Source organism: Kogia breviceps, chromosome 5 (genome assembly GCF_026419965.1).
Source record: "Kogia breviceps isolate mKogBre1 chromosome 5, mKogBre1 haplotype 1, whole genome shotgun sequence".
NCBI lineage: Eukaryota > Metazoa > Chordata > Mammalia > Artiodactyla > Physeteridae > Kogia > Kogia breviceps.
This window is the reverse complement of record NC_081314.1, coordinates 146568578-146589615: the sequence shown is the minus strand read 5'-3', so window position 1 is coordinate 146589615 and position 21038 is coordinate 146568578. Positions and strand designations below refer to the sequence as shown.

Below are 21038 nucleotides of genomic sequence, written 5' to 3'. Positions count from 1 at the left end.
GCAGCCCCTCAGAGCCGTGCTCAGCCCAGGAGTCTCCCGACGGCACACCTTCCAGGCTGTGGGAAACTTCTCAGGGGCCGTGAGAGCCCGGGGGGGGGGGGTGCTGGCAGGCCGCGGACACCCGTCACACGGCACGGCCCCCTGTCCTGCCTCCCTCACCCCAGACCTGTGCCCCGGTTCCCAAGAGGTGCCCCCGAGGGGACGGTCTCACCGAGAACATCAGAGCGGTGAGCACTACCACAGAGTGCAGCGCAAGCAGGGACCGGGGAGGCCCCGTCCCAGGGAGCCGTGCGGGCTGAGGCCTCTGCCACCCGGCCCCCCATCCTCGAACCCGACAGCCTGGCTGCGAGACCCCGCCCGGCCCACCTGCGATCGCCCGTCTTACGGCCACCGGGCAACTCCTTCCTCACCCACTTACTGAGTGCCTGCTGCATCCCAGGCACCGTCTCGGGGCTCAGAGTACAACCGAGAACGAAACAAACTCCTGTCCTCCTGGGGCTTCCATTCAGGGGCAGGGAGAGAGGACAGTACAGAGCGGACGGGCGGACGGTGCTCCAGAGGAGGGCGGGCCAGCGGGGAGAGGCCCCGAGCCTGGGCAGGGAGCGGTCCACACGCCCCAGACAGGGTGGGCCGAGGAGGGCCCACGGAGAGGCCAGTATTGGGTGGAACTGTGCTTACAGAGCCGCTTTTGTCCGGCAAGCGCTTGGTTTACTGCTACAAGGGTGTTCCAGACCCCCCCAGGGCCCCTCCCCACCTGGCCTGCCCTCTCTCTCATTGTCCCCCTACTTCAGGGGCCTGGGGCAGTAGGTGACACATCAGGATGCAACCGAGATCCTCCGCAGCAGCCGTGGGGGCCACTCCAGCCCACCTCCCAGCTTCAGTCCCCGTGTCTCCAGAAAGGCGCCCTCGCCGACGCGGGAGTCCGGGGCAGGCAGCTCTGGGGTCTTGGCAGGAGGGGTCCCGGTCTGTGTGCTCCTCCCAAGAGGCTCAACAAAGCTCAAGGACGTTGCTGTCAGCCTTCTCACTCATGGATCAGGACAGGCTTGCTGTTTAGCAGCTCCCCTCCGCCCAGCTCAGAGCGGTGAGTTGCTTATTTTGCTCCTTTTTCCCTCCAGAATACGCTACTGCATTCTCTCCAAGATCCTTAACGGGGCTGGTGACACTCAGAGTCTTGTGTGCTGTGGCACCCACCAGTTCACCTGTCATTTATATTGGAATAAGATTCTATCTCCCTTGAAACAACTGTGATAAACGGTCAGGGGCCCAGCGGCCCGCGGGCCATCGTCTGCCCACCACCGGCTTTTGGAGGGAGACCTGGGTCCACCTCCTCTCAGACCGAGGAAACCTTGTTTTGCCAGCCACGTGCGCAGGTCTCCTCTGGAACCATCCGACCAAAGAGGACAGGCAGCGCCAGCCACCTGTTTGCTCTGGGTTTGCATGTGCTTTTGATCTGCTCACACTTTAAGAAGGCCAGCTGATCCTGATATCACCAAGGCAACCGGAATCCTGGGCGCCTGTTCACTAGGATGTGGTGACGTGTCTCCCCTAGGGCCACAATGATGGGCTAAAAGCGTCCACGTACCTACAGACCCAGTTCCGTCAATGATGGCGGTCACGGTGGCCAGGGCGTGGGAGTTTCCCTTCAGACTCTTATGAGTCCCCTAGAAGAGAGGGAAACACAAATGGGAAACACGTCCCGGCAACAGCAGAGGCCGAAATAAACCTACACCTCCTATATGACAATTCACCCAAATCACTTTGCAAAGCGAAACGCGGGGTATTTCCATCAGAAAATTTAAGTTCTGTTCCATCCCAAACTCACCTTGGAAAAAGATGCAAAGTTTCAAGTGCTTTGAATAGTAAGAACTCATCAGAAATACCTGTCCAAATATATTCTAGTTTGAAAAAGTTCTTAGAACTCTCTTCAATAAACAGATCTTTCCTCGGCACGATCGCCGAGGCGCCGTATCGGCCAGCGTGGAAAATGACAAGATGAATGGTGTTCGTCCGGTCCCTGTGCTGTGCCGGTGCTAACGCCCGCGTCCACGTGTCTGCCTGGGGCTTTGTGTGCCGTGGGTGAGACGTCGCTGCAGTATGTGATTAGTGGCAAATGCCCGGGGACGGGTAAGAGGGCAGGACCCAAGAAACCAGCGGAGGGGGCACGAGTCCTAAACGAAAAACCAACAGGACCTCTGGTCTTCAAAAAGCACACATCTAGGGCTTCCCTGGTGGCGCAGTGGTTGAGAGTCCGCCTGCCGATGCGGGGGACGCAGGTTCGTGCCCCGGTCCGGGAAGATCCCACGTGCCGCGGAGCGGCTGGGCCCGTGAGCCGTGGCCGCTGGGCCTGCGCGTCCGGAGCCTGTGCTCCGCAACGGGAGAGGCCACAACAGTGAGAGGCCCGCGTACCGCAAAAAAAAAAAAAAAAAAAAAAAAAAAAAAAAAAAAAAGCACACATCTAGGTTTGGGGGCAAAAAAATCACAAACTGAGGACAATAAAAGGAAAAAGTAAAGCTGGAAAAATAGTGCCCAGAAGCCTACAGCTATACAAATAAACCAAAGCTTGTAAAATACAAGTGCTTGTGTGTGTATACATACATCTATAGTATAAAATAAAGCACACACACGAAGAGCTCATGCCCCAGAGTCCACGTTTTGTGGAATCTGTGCAAGTCCCTCCTCCGCCCTCTAACTCCACGAGGGCAAACGCGCCGCGGGGCTGGAGCACACCCTTCCAGAACTGTCTTGTGCTCACACAGACAGGAGCTTGGACACGCTTCGTAGAGGCAGTCTGAGGAGCTGTCTGTCGGCGCGACGCCGGGCCAGAGCCCTCGCGGGGACGGGCGAGAGCTAAGCGCCCCTCGCACGCCTCCTTCCTGTTCTGCTGACCTGTCGGGACAGGACTTCTGCTTCTGCCCGGGAGAAAGGAGCTTGGGACGCTGAAGACAGTGCACGAGGGCTGGCCGGCGGCTCTAGGAGGGCCGAGGGCCAGGCACGCGCACTGCCCGCGGCCCTAAGAGAAGGGGACACGGGAGCAGGCGTGGGGACCGCAGAGGCATGGGCTTGCTGGGGTTTCTAAACAGGAGAGTGAGAGCTGCAGGCTGGCGGGCTCTGGGTCTGATGCAGAACGGACCTGAGAGACGCCGAAGTGGAGAGGGGGCCACCGGAGCCGGCAGTAAAGTTCAAGGGCGCTCGGGTGCTCCCACTTTCCCCGGTTAACATCTTACACCTTTAGGCTGTGTTTACCACGAATGACCCACTACCGAGGCAGGACTCACGAACATCTACACTGTGTCCAGACCCCCTGCGTTTTGACCCAGTGTCTAATTTAATCTCTCTCTGTCCCAGGATCTCACCCAGGACACCGGATAACATTTAGCCGTTGTGTCTCCTGGGGCTCCTCTGGGCTGTGACAGCTTCTCAGACTTTATTTCCGGGACTCTGCTTGTTTCTCGTGATTGCATGGGGTGTGGGTTCTGGGAGGGGGGCCGCGGAGGTGAAGGGCCGCGCTCATCGCCTCTTACCCGGCACCCGCGCATCAATGTGACGCGTCCCTGCTGGTGCCGGCGGTGACCCCTGGTGGAGGTGGGGCTGTCAGGTTTCGCCCCTGAGAAGTTGCTCTATTTCCCCCTCCCCACGCTGCCCTCTGTGGGAGGACACCCGTGGGCACAGCGGACCCTTGGGAAAGGGGAGGTGTTCTCCCTCCCCCAGCGCAGAGGACCTGCATGAGCCCTTCTGTGCGGGACACTTGCCTCTCCTCTCCCGTTTATTTATGGAAACTACCTTCTAACAGGGGATTTTGTATTTCAGTGCAGTGTGTCCTTCAGATGTCCGCACGTGGCCACTGCTCGATATGCCTGTCTTTCCTATCAGGCGGATGAGACAGCCCTGCTCTCTCAGGGCCCCTAAGGTCGAGGGGCAAATGTCACCTGTAAGAAGCCTCCCCTCCAGGGAGAACTGGTCAGGAGCCCCCGTGGATTCCAAGGCCCCGGGTGGCCCTGCCGTGGCATTCACCACCCTGCACACCCTGAACCATTTCTTTACCATGTTGGCCTCCTACCTGGAGTATGTCCTCCCAGGGCCAGGACCCCACCGGGCTTGTCCCTGAAGTCCCCAAGACCAGCAGGGGGCTGGGCACAGAGGGGGCACCCGGGGTGGGCTGGACTCCGCCGAGGCCCCCATGGCGGGGGCTTTGGGGCACACGGCCACCAGCCTCCGGGGCTGCCAGGGCAACTCAGAGGAGAGAGCCAGATGCTGGCTTCGGACCTCGGGCCTCAGACCACCTCAGCCCACTTGTTTATGGCACGGGACCGCCATGTCCCCTTATCTGCTTCAGAAGACTCTTGGCCTCCTTACTGAGCATCTGCAAAAGAGCGCTTGTAGAAACAGACCGTTTTACTAACAGAGACCACCGCGTCACGACGGAAGGGGCGGCCGCCCCGGGCAGCATCTGGCCCCGGCTCTGCGCTGAGCTGCCCGCACTCACCAGGTCGGCGGAGACGGCGGTCGTGATCAGTGCATACGGCCCGCTGACCAGGGCCCCGCTGAGGAGTAGCATGGCTGCGGGGGCAGAAACCGGGGTGGGGGGTGTCAGCCAGCAGAGCAGGGCCCTGCGGGCAGCCCCCACCCTCTTGGCTACTCCCTCGGCGGGCATCCCGGCACCACAGCGGGTCGGGACGCAGGCCGCGCGGGGAGTGGCCGCTGCTGGGGCAAGCGTAACAAACATCTTCCGTCAAGCTTGCCCTGAGACGTCGCTAAGTCCAATCACACTTGCCCAAAGATCCAAGCTCTGCTCGGAGGACCCGGTCCCCGCCTGCTCAAACCCGATGGGCAGCAGCTGTTGTCAAAAGCCAAGAGGAACTGACAGCCCCGGCGTCCGGGCACGGACGGGACCACAGACGGGACCACAGATGTGACGCGGGTGAGCGCCCGGATGCCACCGCCACCCACAGCCTCGTCTGCAGCAGACAGGGTCTCCTCTCGGCACCCACAGCTGCACAGCCCAGCTCCGCATGGGCGGGACCACCGAGCTCATAACCTCTCCCCTGGCTCACTTTCCCAGACCATCCTCTGGTTCACACTACTCTGTGCGGAAGCTTCTGGGCCGAGGGGTCCCAGGAGACTCCATGGTGTCCTTGAACCAGGAACCTGCCCTTGGATAACTTTTAATGGGATCCCTGCCAATCCCCACCGCTGCCGTGTGACAACAGAAGAAGTAGTTACTCAGCGTCAGAGCCATAATTTGACAGCGCTCCTTGCAGGAAGTTAAAAATAGCAAGTGTGCCCAGAATGGAGCTGACAGAGCAGCTAAGAGGGGACGGTGCCCCTGGGCTGGTGATGCTGCGGACGCAGGTCTCCGCGGCCCCGCCTGCTGCCTTCTGGGGCACATGCGGCTTCTCCGAGCGCCTCCTGCACTGGGCACCGAGCTTCTCACCGCCCCAGCCCAGGGGCCTGCACCCTCCCACGCTGGCCCTTAAACCTGAGGCCTCAGGTCCGGGAGCAGGAGTCTCTATGGGCCTCTCCCATCTGTCCCCCCATCCCCCAAAGACGGACACGGGGACAATTTTAGCCACACTGCACAAACTGCATGCTTCTTTGCTGATTTTTAAATTTCATTTCACAAGGCTGTGTGGACAAAAAAAAAAAAATGTGTGTGAAAGAAAAGAAAGGCCTCATAGACTCACCGATGGTGGCTTCTAGACCCATTTTGCTGATGGCAGAGAATACGTAGAGCTGTGAACAGTGTCAAAACCAAAGAAAGACAAAGGTTTACTACGACTAGCTGAGAGATTACCCAGTAATCTATATTTCTTTTTTTTTTTTTTCTCTTTGCGTTACGCGGGCCTCTCAGTGTTGTGGCCTCTCTCGTCGTGGAGCGCAGGCTCCGGATGCGCAGGCCCAGCGGCCATGGCTCACGGGCCCAGCTGCTCCGCGGCACGTGGGATCCTCCCGGACCGGGGCACGAACTCGCGTCCCCTGCATCGGCAGGCGGACTCTCAACCACTGCGCCACCAGGGAAGCCCTGGAATCTATATTTCTGAAAAGTGATTCTCAGGCAGCCAACCAGATGGTGGAAACCCCTAGAAAGGAAGGCAGGGCATGCCACCCTGGCAGGTTACCCAAAGACAGGCATCCAGAGTGCTTGGCAAACTGTCCCCAGGCTTGTCTCAGACACACAGGGTCTGATCACCCTGTGAGCTGGGAGCCCAGGGGGGTGTCCCCACTCTGAGCTCCCAGGGGAGGGGCCTGCCTGGGTTTGGGGCAGCTTCCCGAGCTCCATGTCCCCTCCCAGGCTGTCTGTCCCGAACACCAGGGCCTGGGTGGCGAGGAGGCCACACTCAGCACTTCTGAGTCAAGGTTCTTTGAGTGTCTGTGCTGGGCAGTGTCCAAGGCCCCAGGACGACTGAAGACTGGGCTTTGTTCTAGGGACGGTCACAGCCCAGTGGAGTGGCAGATGGGCAAATAATTACAGTGCAGGTTGACAAGTAATAATACTATGTGTGATGTTGTTGTTTGTGAAAACAGTGATGGTGTAACGATGTTCCCCTTGATCCTCACGTTCACACCGTGAGGTGGTGCTACTGTCATCCTCATTTTTCAGATGAGGAAACTGAGGCTCAGAGGGAAAGTCACCCGCCCAAGGTCACGCACCACTAAACGCTGGAAAAGCAGTGGAACCTGTATTATGACGGGAGGGTTGACGCTGCCTGGGGAGGCGGGTAGGGCAGCTGCAGCAGGGACCCTAAAAATGAGCAGGAGCCTGCTGGGGGAGGGGGAGGGAAAGGGGGAAGGGTGTGCCAAAGGGAACAGTCCACACGGCACACGTGAAGCCAGGGATGAGTGAGAAGCAGCGTTGCTGCACGTGTGCAGTGTGCAGGGAGCAGTGTGCAAAGTGCAGGGGGGAGTGTGCAGTGAGCAGGGAGAGTGTGCAGTGAGCAGGGAGAGTGTGCAGTGTGCAGTGAGCAGTGTGCAGCGTGCAGTGAGCAGTGTGCAGGGAGACTGTGCAGCGTGCAGGGAGCAGTGTGCAGAGTGCAGGGGGGCAGTGAGCAGTGTGCAAAGTGCAGGGGGGAGTGTGCAGTGTGCAGTGAGCAGGGAGAGTGTGCAGTGAGCAGGGAGAGTGTGCAGTGTGCAGGGAGACTGTGCAGCATGCAGTGAGCAGTGTGCAGCGTGCAGTGAGCAGTGTGCAGGGAGACTGTGCAGTGTGCAGGGAGCAGTGTGCAGAGTGCAGGGGGGCGGTGAGCAGTGTGCAAAGTGCAGGGGGGAGTGTGCAGTGTGCAGTGAGAAGGGAGAGTGTGCAGTGTGCAGGGAGACTGTGCAGCATGCAGGGAGCAGTGTGCAGGGAGCAGTGTGCAGGGAGCAGTGTGCAGCGAGCAGTGTGCAGTGTGCAGCGAGCAGTGTGCAGCGTGCAAGGAGCAGTGTGCAGCAAGCAGTGTGCAGTGTGCAGCGAGCAGTGTGCATGGGGGAGGGGGAGAGTGAGAGGGGGTGGGGGGCACTGATTGGGGTTGAGGTGATGCCAGTTCCCAGAAACCAGAGCCCTGAGAGGAGGGGGCCCCGGTCAGCTGGCATGTGTGCTGGGGGGAAAACAGAGAAGCTGTCTCCAGAGGCGCAGGGGCCCTGATGAGGTTGGGGGCTGGTCTCACCGTCGGGGCTGCAAGCAGCAGCATCAGGCCGCAGGTGGAGGCCCTCTTCTCCAGTCGATCGGAGATCACACCTGCCAGGATCCCACCTGCAAGGGAGAGGGAGGACCCTGAGGGGTGTGTGTGGCCAGGGCAGGACCCCGTGGAGACGAAGCAGGACCCGCGCTGCAGCAGCAGCAAGAAGAGAACGAGCTCCTCTCTAGACCCGTTTCCACAGCCCGTGAGCAGGAAGCTGCCTCAGCGCTGCCCACCCGTGACCCGAGGGCACCTAGGTCTAGGGGTCGGCTTTCGGGCCGGCCTCAAAGCCCCTTTGCCTGCGAGGGTCCTAACACCGCCCGTCCGTGGCCCATGTGAGGTGCGCCCTGGTCCCCAGGGAGCAGCAGCTCGCGGCTCAGGACGGGGAGGGACCCGCCCTCAGAGGCCCGGCTCAGGGGCCTCCCAGTTGGACGTCCACTCAAAGGGCGGGCGGGCCACGGGCGTGCAAGCGCTGCGCTGGTGAAGGTTTTAGTCCAAGTGGAACAAAAATGAACTCACCGAAGATCCCGCCCACATCAAACAAGGTGGAGAGCTCGCCGGCCTTCTTCACATCAAGGTGATCTATGAACGTGACAGCAGAGCGTCACCGCAAGCAAGTCGCAGCAGCGAGCGGGCCTCACACAACATTCTTTTGTTTCAGAGGCACGATTTAAACCAAGCAGCAGTTATTAGATCCATTATCAGATTAGTGTCAAGGTAGTAATTATCAGAGGAGAAGGAAGAAGAAGAGTCCACTCTGTGGGCAGACACACAGGACGGAAACCAAACACTCCTAACCAAGACCTGAGGACTCCCCTGGCTCAGTCTAAGCATCACCCCGCCTTCGCCCTGGGCCCCCCTCGGGGCGGCCGTGGAGTCAGACACGGCCCGAAGGCGAGGCAGGGCCTGTGGGGCACCACCTGAGGAAGGGAGTGGCCCGCAAGAGCGCCCTGGACGCGGACCATACGACCTCCAGCTTTCAGGCCGGTGGAGGCGGCGGGGTGGAACCTTCTCCTCCTCCTCCGGAGACCGAGGTGCCCTCACGCTCAGCTCAGGACCCGTCGCTGGACTCAGCACAAGGCCTGAGCTTTACGCTGGATTCCGGCTGGCCAGCGCCTGGAGGTTTGGGAGCCTCTGGACTGTGAATCAGGTCCCGCCCTTCCCAGAGGCCCGAATGGCACCTCCCGGGAACTCTGCTCTTTTCAAACAGTCCCTCAGATGCTAAGTGCCGCTAACTCATGATGTGAGCCCTTCGCAGTCACAGGAGACCGCTGGGGAGGAAGGTGCAGGGCCGGCCTATCAAGGGCCCACGTGTCTACACTGCGGGCGCCTTGCCTGCGGTAACACTCGTCACCCCAGGAGGTCGCTAGCCCGGGAAGGAAGCTCCGAAGCCCCGCCTTGACCGGGTCCCTGCTAACAACACAGGGTGGTCCCCTCACCGCCTCCACAACCTCCATCCCCGAGAAACCCAGCCCTCCGGCCTCGGGCTCACACCCGCCTCCGCTGGTCCTACGACACTTGCCAGGAATTCCTGGTCTGTATTCTGGAGCCCCCGTGTCCCAAATGTCTCCTCTTTTCACGTTTGCTATAGAGCCCGCTCCTCCCGGGGACCCCGGCTTCTGTGCTTTAGCCTCGCAGTCCCTGACCCCGGGGCCCAGAGCTCGGGGCCCTCCTTGACCATCCCTGTCCCCATTTAGCCGCGGCTGCAGCCCCTGCACAGGACCTCTCCCCGGAGGAGCTGCTGGTCCCTGCGCATGTTCCCACGCGGTCACGCATGGGCCAGGGAGTGGGCGTTACTACGGGGCGAGGCTGCTCTGTCGGAATCGCCAGCTTCAGCCCCTGCGGGACTCTGGAAATGCGAGACAAACTGTCTGCTCCCTAGAATTAGAGCTCATCTCCAAGAAGCAGTTTCCAGGCCAGTTATGCAGCCTTTATTATCTCAGATCCCTCAGGCCTCTGTCCCTGCTCACCAGGTGCTGTGACCCAAAGTCCGACGCAGCCTACATTTAAAAGCAGGCTGCCCCAGATAGGAAGAAGCCCGCGGAATCTGTAGCCACAGCTGGGATATACCGTGTCAACCCTCTAAACCCCATGCAGGTTACCATTATGGCAATAAAACGTTGCTGTCTGAATTCTTTTTGTCTGTACATTTCTACTAATCATGTTGTTTGATTCAAAAGCATCAGGCATCCCTTTCCTTTCCAAGACTCTAGACACCAGTGGATAAAAGGGAGTCCCGATCACAGACCCTGCACAGAACTTCCCAGCTGTGATGCCAGCAACAGGTACTCACCTACATTTGTGATGTACAGTGGAAGCCAGAAGAGGAAAGTATAGCTGACCAACTTGGCAAACAGTAGACACAGAGAGAACTCTATCACGCCCTGAAAGAGAGAGAGAGCCGGGGTTCACCCCGAAAGTGGACTCAGCAGGTTTGCTGAAATGTGCAATAGAATTACACAGCACTTCATTCTCGTAAAAACAGCCCACATCTTGGGTCTGGTTCTAGCACCTCCAGATGCACGGATACTGTATCGCTGTGGAGGACGTGAGGTAACTGGAGAACTGACCGATATGGTCTCTTACCTTTTAGGGTTGAAATTCAATGTCATTGCATCAGATCAGAGTCAATTAAAAAAATATTACTGGTTTAATTCTCACACCACATCTCTCTGAAACTTAGCTATTAAAGGGGTTCTCAAAGGGCACAGATGTTGTGCAGAGTCATCTAGTTACTGAGTATTTATTGGCTGTTTCTTTTTCCCCTAAAACTGAAATCACTGCAAAGGATAGAGATCTGGAAACCCACAGCACAAACAATTCCGACTATTCTGTAAGATACACAGGCTACCTCCACCTGCCTGGGACTAAGCAAACTAGTGGGTGTTGGAGAAACACCCATGGAACCAGGCAGAACCCCGCAACGCCCCCTCCCCCTCCAAGTACAAAGGCCCCTCCATGCCCCTGCCTCTTGTCTGTAGAGAAGCTGAAGTCTCCCAGGCCTCCCTGAGTCACAAGGGAGTAGGCTCGAGCAGCTAATAACTAGGATAACAGAGTCACAGAATCTTTCAGTATCTGATGCACATTCCTGAGTTGCTTTGCAGATACTGTAACTGCCGCCAGAGGAAAACGCTGACTTCATGCTGACCAGACTGCAGCCATGACAAAGCTGCTTCATCTTCAGCAGTCCTGGATCTACGGTCAGCACAGTTCTGAGAACTGGCCTCAAGAGAACGGGATTCACACTACTGCACATAATAATCTCTGTCTCTGTGGGCGTCAGAATATTGGGTTGACCAAAAAATTCATCTGGGTCTTTCCGTAAGACGTTATGGACAAACCTGAACGAACTTTTTGGCCAGCCCAGTAACTGTCGCTTGTTCCGCCCGTGCACAGAAGCAGGCAACTAAAATCTCCAGCAAAGAGGTGCCCCACGTCAACTTCTCCCACTCTGAGAATATGGCATCCTAAGTCAGCATGAAGAAGTTATAGAAGACGGACCTTCCCCCGTGAACCCATAGAAATGGGATGACGTTCTGACAAGGGGGTCCTGTCAGCAGCTTTTGGAAGGAAAGAGCTCTCTGCAGGAGATGCCCTTTCTCTCGTCACTTTAGCAGAGCTGTACTGTAACTAACCTTAAACCAGGCACCCCCATGGTCTACGCGTCTCTGGCCTAAGCACACCTGTCAGATCTTTTGATTACACAATACCTTGCCTAACCTGTTGGCTCTTTCCTAGATCAAAGAAGTAAAAATGAAGAATAAGTAATTAATATCAATGGATGACCAGCTCTCTTCCTTAGCTTCCCCGTCAGTAAGCCTGCGAACAAACTGTGTGAACAAGACAGCATCTAAAGAAAGATCACAAGAAGTCAACAAGCCTGCCCACTCTGGGGGATGGTGACAACTCTGACCCCTTACCTCAACGACTAACTGAGGTTTCTTCTCCTTTTCTCTTTAAAAACTTTCATGGCCGAGCGGAATCTCTGGAGTTGGTTTTGGGGACATGAGTCCGCCTTCTCCCTGGGTTGTCAGCTTTTCTGATCAAAGCGACTCTCCTTTCTAACCAACACTTGCCTCTCGGGTACTGACTTTCGAGGGCGAGAAGCAGGGCCTGAGTTTGGTAACGCCCAACAGGGAAACGTAGACCTTGATGAGGATACCGAGGTTTGGAGTCTCACGGCTACTGTGAAATGCTTGTTTGTGTTCCATCCTATGTCTGCGTTTAGAAAGAGGTGGCCCTTGTGAGACAGTAAGTCCAGATATCACTTGGGAAATTTGAGTGAGAAATCGGATAACACTAAGGTACTGACCCCCTCCCCTGCTCCTCCCAGGTTATACTGCATGGTTACGAACACCCCTCAAAACTAGGCAAAGCACACAATATGCAATTCATGTCGGTGCCCTTGAAGTTAAGCAAGTTATGTTTTCACAGTCACACCCAGTATGAGGGTGTGTGTGGGTGACGTACTGCATGCTTACCATGTGCCTGGCCCTGCGCTTACTGTGTAGTTAAGGATCTCATTTGATCCTCAGAAGAGCATTAAGTAGTAATTTAGGTCCTGAGCCTGCATTACAGTGAGGAAGTGGAGGCCAGAGTGGTGAACTCCCTTGTCAGGCACACCCAGCTCACCTGCAGCAGGGCCAGGTCAGGCCAGGCCAGGCCAGGGCTCTGAAGCCTGTCCTCTCCACCCCCCCACTCCTATGGATTGTGCACCCTACTTCTTAGCAAAAGTATCTGAGGTGGCTACGCAATGAGGTACAACAGAAAAGTTACTTGTTTTATTTATAGCAACATCTAAAGCGTAACTTTTTAATTTAGAACCAGCCTGTCCTCTGGCCAGGCCACAGAGATCTTTTTTAGTGACCCCAGGAGTCCAGGCCTGGTCCTCAGCATCCTCTTCTGGCAGGAGACCGGCAACAGGGTCCTCCACAGCCCGGTTTCATCTGGGTGCTGGCAGAAGTTTCTGTTCTAAAGCCAAAGTTCTGGGTTCTTTCATTTCCGGGCCATGATTCTAAGGCTCTGGGTGCACTGTTTAGTTTCCAGCTCCCACACGATCGCTACGGTCCCGGGGGCCGGCGTGAGGGAAGCGGTCTTGCTGCATGAGACCCACGCCTGTTCCCCTGCATAGGACCCAAGGGCAGGAGCCCGGGTGTTCCTGAGTGTGGCCCACGGGGTCGCCCATCCCGGGCCCCAGGGGCAGGGTGTGCTCTCTCCTCTCGTCCTGCCTCTGTCCTTGGCTCTGCCTTCGTCACCCTCCGCGGCTCCCCGTTAGAAGAACACAGCTGCTCAAAATCTTCTGCATAGCTCCCCAGATGCTCTGCTGAGGGAGCCCATGAATTTCACATACATAATATCCATATATAATATATTTTATAACTATTAAGAGGCTAACACAACCCTGCAGCCTCATTCATTCCTGAGCTGACCTGTCTGCAACTTCTGGTTCATGCTATGGATTTCTAATTTATGGATTACGTGATCCGGAGAATCACGGATTTCTCTTTTTAAGCTTGATTATCAACAGGCCAGTTTCCGTTCATAGTAAGCATAAATGCCCCCTTTTGAAACTCTCCTGGGCACGTGTACTCACGGGAATTTTCAAGGCCCCTACGAAGCTGATGGCCGCGCCGCCGCCCCCGCCGTCTGCCGGGAGAATGACCACGTGGTTCTGTTGGCCGGAGCGCTTTCCATCCGACAGCAGTAAGCACTGCATCTCTGGGTCCTGGAGACAGAGACCCCGTTGAAAAGGTAAAAGAAAAGAAAAGAGAAGGTGTCACCGGGTAGTCTATTTGGTTGAGGTGTGGTAAGCTGCTCCACTAAGGGTCTTGGGGAACGCCGTGCGTAACATCCTGTGGTCATGGCTTTATGACCATTAACATTCATGTGCTTTGGGGAAATACTAACTAAAAACACACAAAACCCTATCCTTTGACCCAACAATTCTAGGACTCTGTGAAAAATAATTTGGGAAGTGGAAAAATACTTATATGATAAACAATGTCACACCATCACTGAGGAAAATTGCTAAAGTACATCCATATAAATATCTTGCAGTTGTGAAAAAAAAAAGTTTGTGAGATCTGATGACACGGGAAGGTGCTTACAATAACATCAAGTAACGACATCATTCAAAAGCGCCTTTTCATTATGATCTCAAAGAATGTTTAAATATGTACCTATGTAAGTAGGTGGCTAAAGGATCTGTTTATAGGAAAAAAGAAGCTAAATTCTAAACCGACAATGGTTATCACCGAATAGTAGAATTACATGTAATTTGTATGAAATGTTGATAAATTCTTTCCATGATCCTGTGTTTTTTAAGGAGTTCACAAAGGACATACGTGATCGAAAACAATATTATTTAAAAATTCATAAACCAATTCCACTATTTCATAAATTCTGATTCCGGACATCCCTAAAGGACAAAGTTTATCTTCATTAAAACAAAAAACAGGGCTTCCCTGGTGGCGCAGTGGTTGAGAATCCGCCTGCCGATGCAGGGGACGCGGGTTCGAGCCCCGGTCCGGGAAGATCCCACATGCCGCGGAGCGGCTGGGCCCGTGAGCCATGGCCGCTGAGCCTGCGCATCCGGAGCCTGTGCTTCCCAACGGGAGAGGCCACAACGGTGAGAGGCCCGCATACGGCAAAAAAAAAAAAAAAAAAAAGAACAGTGGTCCTCGACTCTGGGGGGGGATATCAAGTCAGAGCAAGGATGATCTAAAAGTGTCCTTCATGAGGGCACTATATAGGTCAAGGATGGAAAAAGAAATGTTTCTATGTATATTGGACTTACCACAAAACTAAATAGGTTTTATTGTACTTATCTCACTATAATCTATGCGAGTTAGATTAAAAAATGCAGTTAGCGCTTCCCTGGTGGCGCAGTGGTTGAGAGTCCGCCTGCCGATGCAGGGGACACGGGTTCGTGCCCCGGTCCGGGAGGATCCCACGTGCCGCGGAGCGGCTGGGCCTGTGAGCCGTGGCCGCTGAGCCTGCGCGTCCGGAGCCTGTGCTCCGCAACGGGAGAGGCCACAGCGGTGAGAGGCCCGCATACCACACACACACACACAAAATGCAGTTAAATTTTAAAAAAATGACAACGCATTGCGGCATCCCACTCTTGGTATTAGAATTCTCTTCCGGTGAAAGACAGAAATTGGGAAACGGGCTGGCAGGCTACAGCAACTGCAGCCCTATGGGCACTGAGCACTGAGTGCCTCACCTCTCGGGCAGCAAGGGCTGCATCACCGAGAAGCCCAGCGCCCACCATGACTCAGGCATGGAGAAGCGGCCTTTGGTGAACATGGTCGCAGGTAACCACGTGCTCTGACGTTTCAGGATGCAGATGACAAACGCCCGTGTGGAAGCAGAACAGCCTCCTGACGACGATTCCGCAAAGGTTTAGGAAAACAGAGAATTATGATTTGAGTTCGGAAATAAAGTCTTCTCTCGTGAATTACACCGGCTGTCCAGTGTAGGAGACGAAATCTTTAGTTCTCAACCCTGGCATCTCCTGGGGGCTCTGAGAGACCCCGGTGCCAGGCTGCACCCCAGACCGAATACAGCAGTCTCGGGGGCAGGAGCCAGGAGAGCCCGATGTGTAGTCAAGGCTGAGAACCACAGGACAGACATTTTCTCAATAAGCTGTCTGACGGGTGGACCACGAAATGCAGCCAGATAAAGAGAGAAAAGAAAGTGAAAAGACTCTGCTCAGCCAGGACAGTAGTAATTGCAGGTCCAGCACAGAAACCCACCAGGTCACAGCCCCGGGTCAGCACCCGGCCCTTCCTTGTTCTGTAAACTGGGCTGGTTTAAAGCCTTGGTCCAGCCCCTCTCCTCTAAGCCACGAGCAGCCCCTCAGGCAGGCAGGGAAGGCTCTGTCTTCATTGAGGATGGGCCTCCTGCCCACACCTGCTCGTCCTTTATGCACAGTCTGGGGAGTGGGGGGCCGTCCCAGACACCCAAGTCCAGTCTTTTGCAGTGTCTGGAGGAGACAGAGGGATGCGTGAGGTCATGGCGGGTTCTCCAAAGCAAATCAGGAGAGCAAGGCTGCTTCTCCCTTGGAGCCAACAGAGACCTGCTGGGAGGACAGGGCAGGGGAAGCGGTGTGCCTGGAGCCCCCAGGGGATCTGCTGGGATGGGGAGCCCTCAGTGGGCTGGGGGCTTATTCAGCTGGGGACCCTCCTCTGAGGTTTATACATATGCACAGAGTGAAAGGGCTCCGTGTGATGAGAGCAAATGCAGACGGGGAGGTTGCACGAATGACAGCTTAGCCCTGCCTCACCGCGTGCTGGCCTCAGACGGAGTTGCGCTGGCATGCTGGGTGGAGAAACCTTCAGCATCAAAACACCCACTCAGCGGCCTTTAAGCAGCCGCTGAGCCACAGCCAATCAGAAAGGCCCTCAGAGGGGTGGGAGAGGGTTGGATTGGGAGGTTGGGGTTATAGCAGGAGGCAACTGGTATATAGAGAATGGATCAACAACAAGGTCCTCCTGTAGAGCACGGGGAACTCTAGTCAATATCCTGTGACAAACCATCATGGAAAAGAATATGAAAAAGAATATACATGTATGTATAACTGAGTCACTTCGCTGCGCAGCAGAAACTAACACGACGTTGTAATTCAACTCTATGTCAATGAAAATAAATTTTTAAAAAAGATAAACAAAAATAAATAAAAATAAAAAATAAGAACACAAACTGGAAAGAATTTAAAAAGAAAAAAAATAAAGAAAGACCCTCAGAGAAGCCAAGGATGACATGAAGGACATGTGACTACAAAGACGACAGAGGTCGACATCCCCAAGACGACATGATAAACACCCACGACGGCTAGACGCAGGTCCGCCGCTCGGCAAGAGACCCCGGGGCCTCTTTGTCTTTGTTCACTTTCTCTTCCTTGCCCACCCCCTTCTTTATGTGTTTCCCCACGAAGTCTAAGAACCATGCCTGGCATAGAAGGGAATTGAGCAGGCCCAGCTGAAAAGCGGTCGTGATCAGGGTCCTGGGTAAGGCTCCAATCCGAGCCCACGGACCTGAGCCAGGTCACTCTGGGAAAGGTGACACCAGTGTGTCTTGCCAAATGTGTGGGACATCCTGCCTGCTGACCCAAGAGCCACCTCCAGCACGTGAGCTCTCCACGCTACGGAAGGGCGGGGACCAAACAAAGCCTGGTTAGCGCGCGGGGGCCAGCTGAAAGGGGAAACGCATCCAGTGCGGCCAACAGCTGCCCGGTCATGTCCACATCAAAGTCAGCCTGTGGTGCGGCCGGGCCTGAAACAGGACCTACGGGGGCCTCTAAATATGTAACTGTCTCTTTGGTGACATGTTAGTAAATAGACCTTAATAGAAGGAGCAGAAAAAAGGAAGAGGGAAGTTATGCTCAGAAGACAGAGCTAGCTTTACTGGTCAGTAACTACATTAGAACACAGGGCCTGGCTCTTGGCTCAAGGAAAAGGTAAGTCTTCAGTAACAAGCGGAGAGGAATTACAGCCATTTGGACATTGATTAAGACCTGGTGCTATGCACTGATATTTGCGTTCCCCCAAAATCCGTCTGTTGAACCCCCATCTCTAATATGATGGTATCAGGAGGTGGGGTCTTCGGGAGGTAATGAGGCCATGTGGGTGGAGCCCGCGGGATGGGATTAATACGCTTAGAGGAAGAGACAGCAGAGAACTCGCTTCTCTCCCTGCTCGGCCACCTGGGGATGCACAGAGGCGGCGGCTGCTGAGCATCAGGAGGAAGGCTCTCACCAGACCTCAGACCTGCTGGTGCCTTGATCTGGGACTCCCCAGCCTCCAGAAACAAATGTTTGAAATGCGAGAAATAAATGTTTACCGTTTAGGCCACCCAGTCCAGGGTATTTCTGTTACAGCAGCCCAATCTAAGACACCTGCTTCTGATGTAAACTCAGAAGCGAGTAGAGATTTTAAAGCATTTCAACTTCACTAAGATCTAAGAACCAAGATGTATGAGGCACCATTTTTTCCCTCTTTCCATTATTTCAACCACCAGACATAACTTCCTTGGGCAATAAAGAAAAAAAAAGTAAGAAGCCTGTTTAGTGCATTTATCCTTGAAGCTAACTGATTTAAAAAGAAAAGAGAATATCTCATTCTTTCAAGAATTAAAACCAAACCTAGAATATGCCCTTGCGGCTCCGTGTGGTCAGCTAGGCAGAAGCGATGCGAGGAACCTCTTGGAAGGACAAGTCATCCCTTGGTACCCGGATCTGTAGGGGACCGGTCCCAGGGATCCCCCACGGGGACCAAAGTCTGCAGATGCCCAGGTCCCTTACGGACAATGGCTTAGTACGCTCAGCCCTCGGTGGGCGGGTTGCATCTGTGGATACGGAGGCTGACTGCATCTTGAAAGGAGAGGGGAGGGTGAGGCCGGCGCTGGGGAAGAGCCCTGGACTGCATCCTGGCCTCCCCACTTGTGAAGCGGGCCAGGCAGGGAACTGAGCATCTCCGTGCCTCAACTTCCTCTTCTGTACAACGGAGGTGCGGTGAAGAGGCAGAGGGCTGGAAGCCGACTTTCTGTGTTGCCTTCGGGTCCCCCCTTAGTCCCAGTCCACCCTATGCTCTCTCCACCTGACACCCCCTTGGGCCAGGTGTGTGCAAGACTCAGTCCCCACCCCCTTGGCAGCTCCACGCAAAGCCACCAGCTCAGGGGAGCTCCCAAGACCAGGCCTGAAGGAGTGCCTGCTCAGTCCTCTCTGGGTGGCTCTGTCTGCTGGTTTCCTCTCTACCCCACTCTCGTCCCGCCCCAGGATGTGAGCTCCACAGGACACCGGGACTGATGGCCATGGCACAGATGCTGCAACCTTGAACGCTGCAGACAGCTGTCGGATGAACGAATCGCTTACAAATTTGATTTGCAAACTAACAAAGGCAAGCTGAAGAAATACAAGACCCTGGATGTCTGTGACAGATGTCGCTGGGGCAGGACTCTGCCTTCCTGCCACGTCGCCTCGTGTGCAACTCACCAGAGGTTTGTTCCTCTCCTCGGTTAGCACTTGCTTCTGCAGCCGAAATCTGTGCGTGCCGTTCTCGTAGCCTTTTGGATGCTGGGAGAAAAAAATTTTATTAGAGCAATTACCGAATCCATGGACAGAAATTACACCTAAACTCAGTGAAGGAAGGACACTAAATATCTTCACAAAAATGCTATTAAGACAAATGATTAAAACAAAACAAAGGCTTAATCAGTTTAATCTCAAGGCTCCAAACCCTCAGATAACAGAGGGTGAAAATAAAATCCTTTCCGGAAGGGTAATCCAAGACCGAGGAATAAAGAAGCGTAAAACTGCTGATTAAGGCAACTTAACTTTCCTTAACGGCTTTGACATTTCTAAGTGACTTTTCCTCTAACCAGTGAAAAACAAAGTCCCTTCCTACAACAGCAGATTGATTCAGAAGGAAGAAAACACCCTCCATATAGGAGAGCATGGCTTGCCAGACAAGACAGAGCTCGACCACTGGGGCCACGTGTGTGTGTGTGTGTGTGTGTGTGTGTGTGTGTGTGTGTGTGTGTGTGTGTGTGTGTGTGTGTGTAAATTGCTGGGTCATATGGTGACTCTATGCTTAACCTTTTGAGGAATTGCCAGACTGTTTTCCAAAGTGGTCGCACCATTTTAACATCCTCACCAGCAGCGTATGAGGGTCCCAGTTTCTTATTATCTGTCTTTTCGATTCTAGCCATATTAGTGGGTCTGAAGTGGTATCCCATTGTGATTTTGATTACATTTCCCTGATGGCCAATGATATTAAACACTTTTTCATGTGCTTACTGGCCATTTATTTATCTTCTCTGGCAAAATGTCTCTTCAGATCCTTTGCCCCTTTTTAAACTAGCTTGTCTTTTTATTATCGAGTTCCAAGTGTTCTTTATGTATTCTAGATACAAGTCTTTCATCAGATATATGACTTGCACATACTGTCTCCCATTCTTTGGGCTATATTTTCACTTTCTTGATGGTACCCTTTGAAGCATAAAAGTTTTAAATTCAGTGAAGTCCAATTTATCTATTTTTCCTTCCACCCCTTGTGCTTTTGGTGTCATATCTAAGAAGGCTTTGCTTAATCCAAGGTCATGAAGATGTCCTCCTACATTTTCTTCTAGGAGTCCTATAGTTTTAGCTCTCACATTTAGGTCTTTGATGCATTGAAATGTTGTGTATGCCGTGACAAACAGTTCCAAATTCACTCTTTGCCTGTGGATACCCAGCTGTCCCAGCACCATGTGTTAAAAAGATTATCCTTTCCCCACTGAATGGTCCTAGCGCCTTGTCAAAAAACAATTGACCATAAGTATGAGGGTTTAATTTCTGAATTCAGTTCTATTCCATTGATCTGTATGTCTACTCTTATGATAGTAATACAGAGTCTTGAATACTGCAGCTTTGTAATAAGTTTTGAAATTGGTAAATGTGCATCCAACACTGTTCATTTTCAGGATTCTTTTGGCTACTCTGGATTCCTTAAATTTTCATATGAAATCAGGGATTGGCTTGTCAATTTCTGCCAAGAAGCCAGCTGGGGTTTTAATAGATTACACTGAATCCGTAGATCAATTTTGGGCAATACTGCCATCTTGACAGTATTAAATCTTCCTGTCAGTGAACATAGGGTGTCTGTTCATTTATCTAGGTCTTCTTTAACTGCTTTCAACAATGTTTTGTAGTTTGCAATGTATCAGTCTTGTACTTCCTTGGTTAAATTTATTCCTGAGTTTTTTATTCCTTTTGATGCTGCTGTTAACGAAGTTTTTTAATTTTCATTTTTGGATTGTTCATGGCTAATGTATAGAAATATAATTGATTTTTACATACTGATCTTGTATCCTGCAACCTTGCTAACTTTTAAATTAGCTCGAATAGGTTTTTGGTGGTTTCCTTGGGATTTTCTATATACAAGATGATGTCATCCGCAAATAGAGGCACTTTTACTTCTTCTTGTCCAATCTGCATGTCTTTTATTTCACTTTCTTGCCTAAATGCTCTGGCTAGAACCTCCTGTACAACGTTTAATAGAAATGGTGAGAGCAGGTATCTTTGTCTTGTTCCTGATGTTACGGGGAAAGCATCCAAGCTTTCACCAATAAGTATGACGTTAGCTGTGGCTTTTTATGGATATTCTTTATCTGGTTGAGGCAGTGCCTTTCTATTCCTAGTTTGTTGAGTGTTTCATTATGAAGGGGTGTTGGATTTTGTCGAATGCTTTTTCTGCTTCTATTGAAATGACCCTATGGTTTTTGTCCTGTATTCTATTCATGTGGAGTATTACATTAATTGATCTTCAGATGTAAAACCAACTGTATATTCCTGGAATAAATCCCATTTGATCATGATATTTAATCCTTTTTATATGTTGCTGGATTCGT

At 53.4% G+C, this 21038-nt stretch overlaps 1 protein-coding gene across 12 annotated transcripts in view; it reads right to left on the bottom strand.

Moving 5' to 3' along the window:
- Nucleotides 1-21038, bottom strand: part of SLC37A1 (solute carrier family 37 member 1) — an 88628-nt gene that overhangs the window by 9491 nt on the left and 58099 nt on the right. For all 12 annotated transcript variants that reach the window (XM_067035175.1, XM_067035176.1, XM_067035171.1 and 9 more), the window contains 8 exons: nt 18643-18723; nt 13243-13374; nt 9943-10033; nt 8169-8231; nt 7638-7723; nt 5682-5730; nt 4484-4557; nt 1583-1661 (listed from right to left, as the gene is read on the bottom strand). In XM_067035175.1, coding sequence (XP_066891276.1) covers nt 1583-1661; nt 4484-4557; nt 5682-5730; nt 7638-7723; nt 8169-8231; nt 9943-10033; nt 13243-13374; nt 18643-18723 — 655 coding nt within the window. The remainder of the gene's footprint in view (nt 1-1582; nt 1662-4483; nt 4558-5681; nt 5731-7637; nt 7724-8168; nt 8232-9942; nt 10034-13242; nt 13375-18642; nt 18724-21038) is intronic.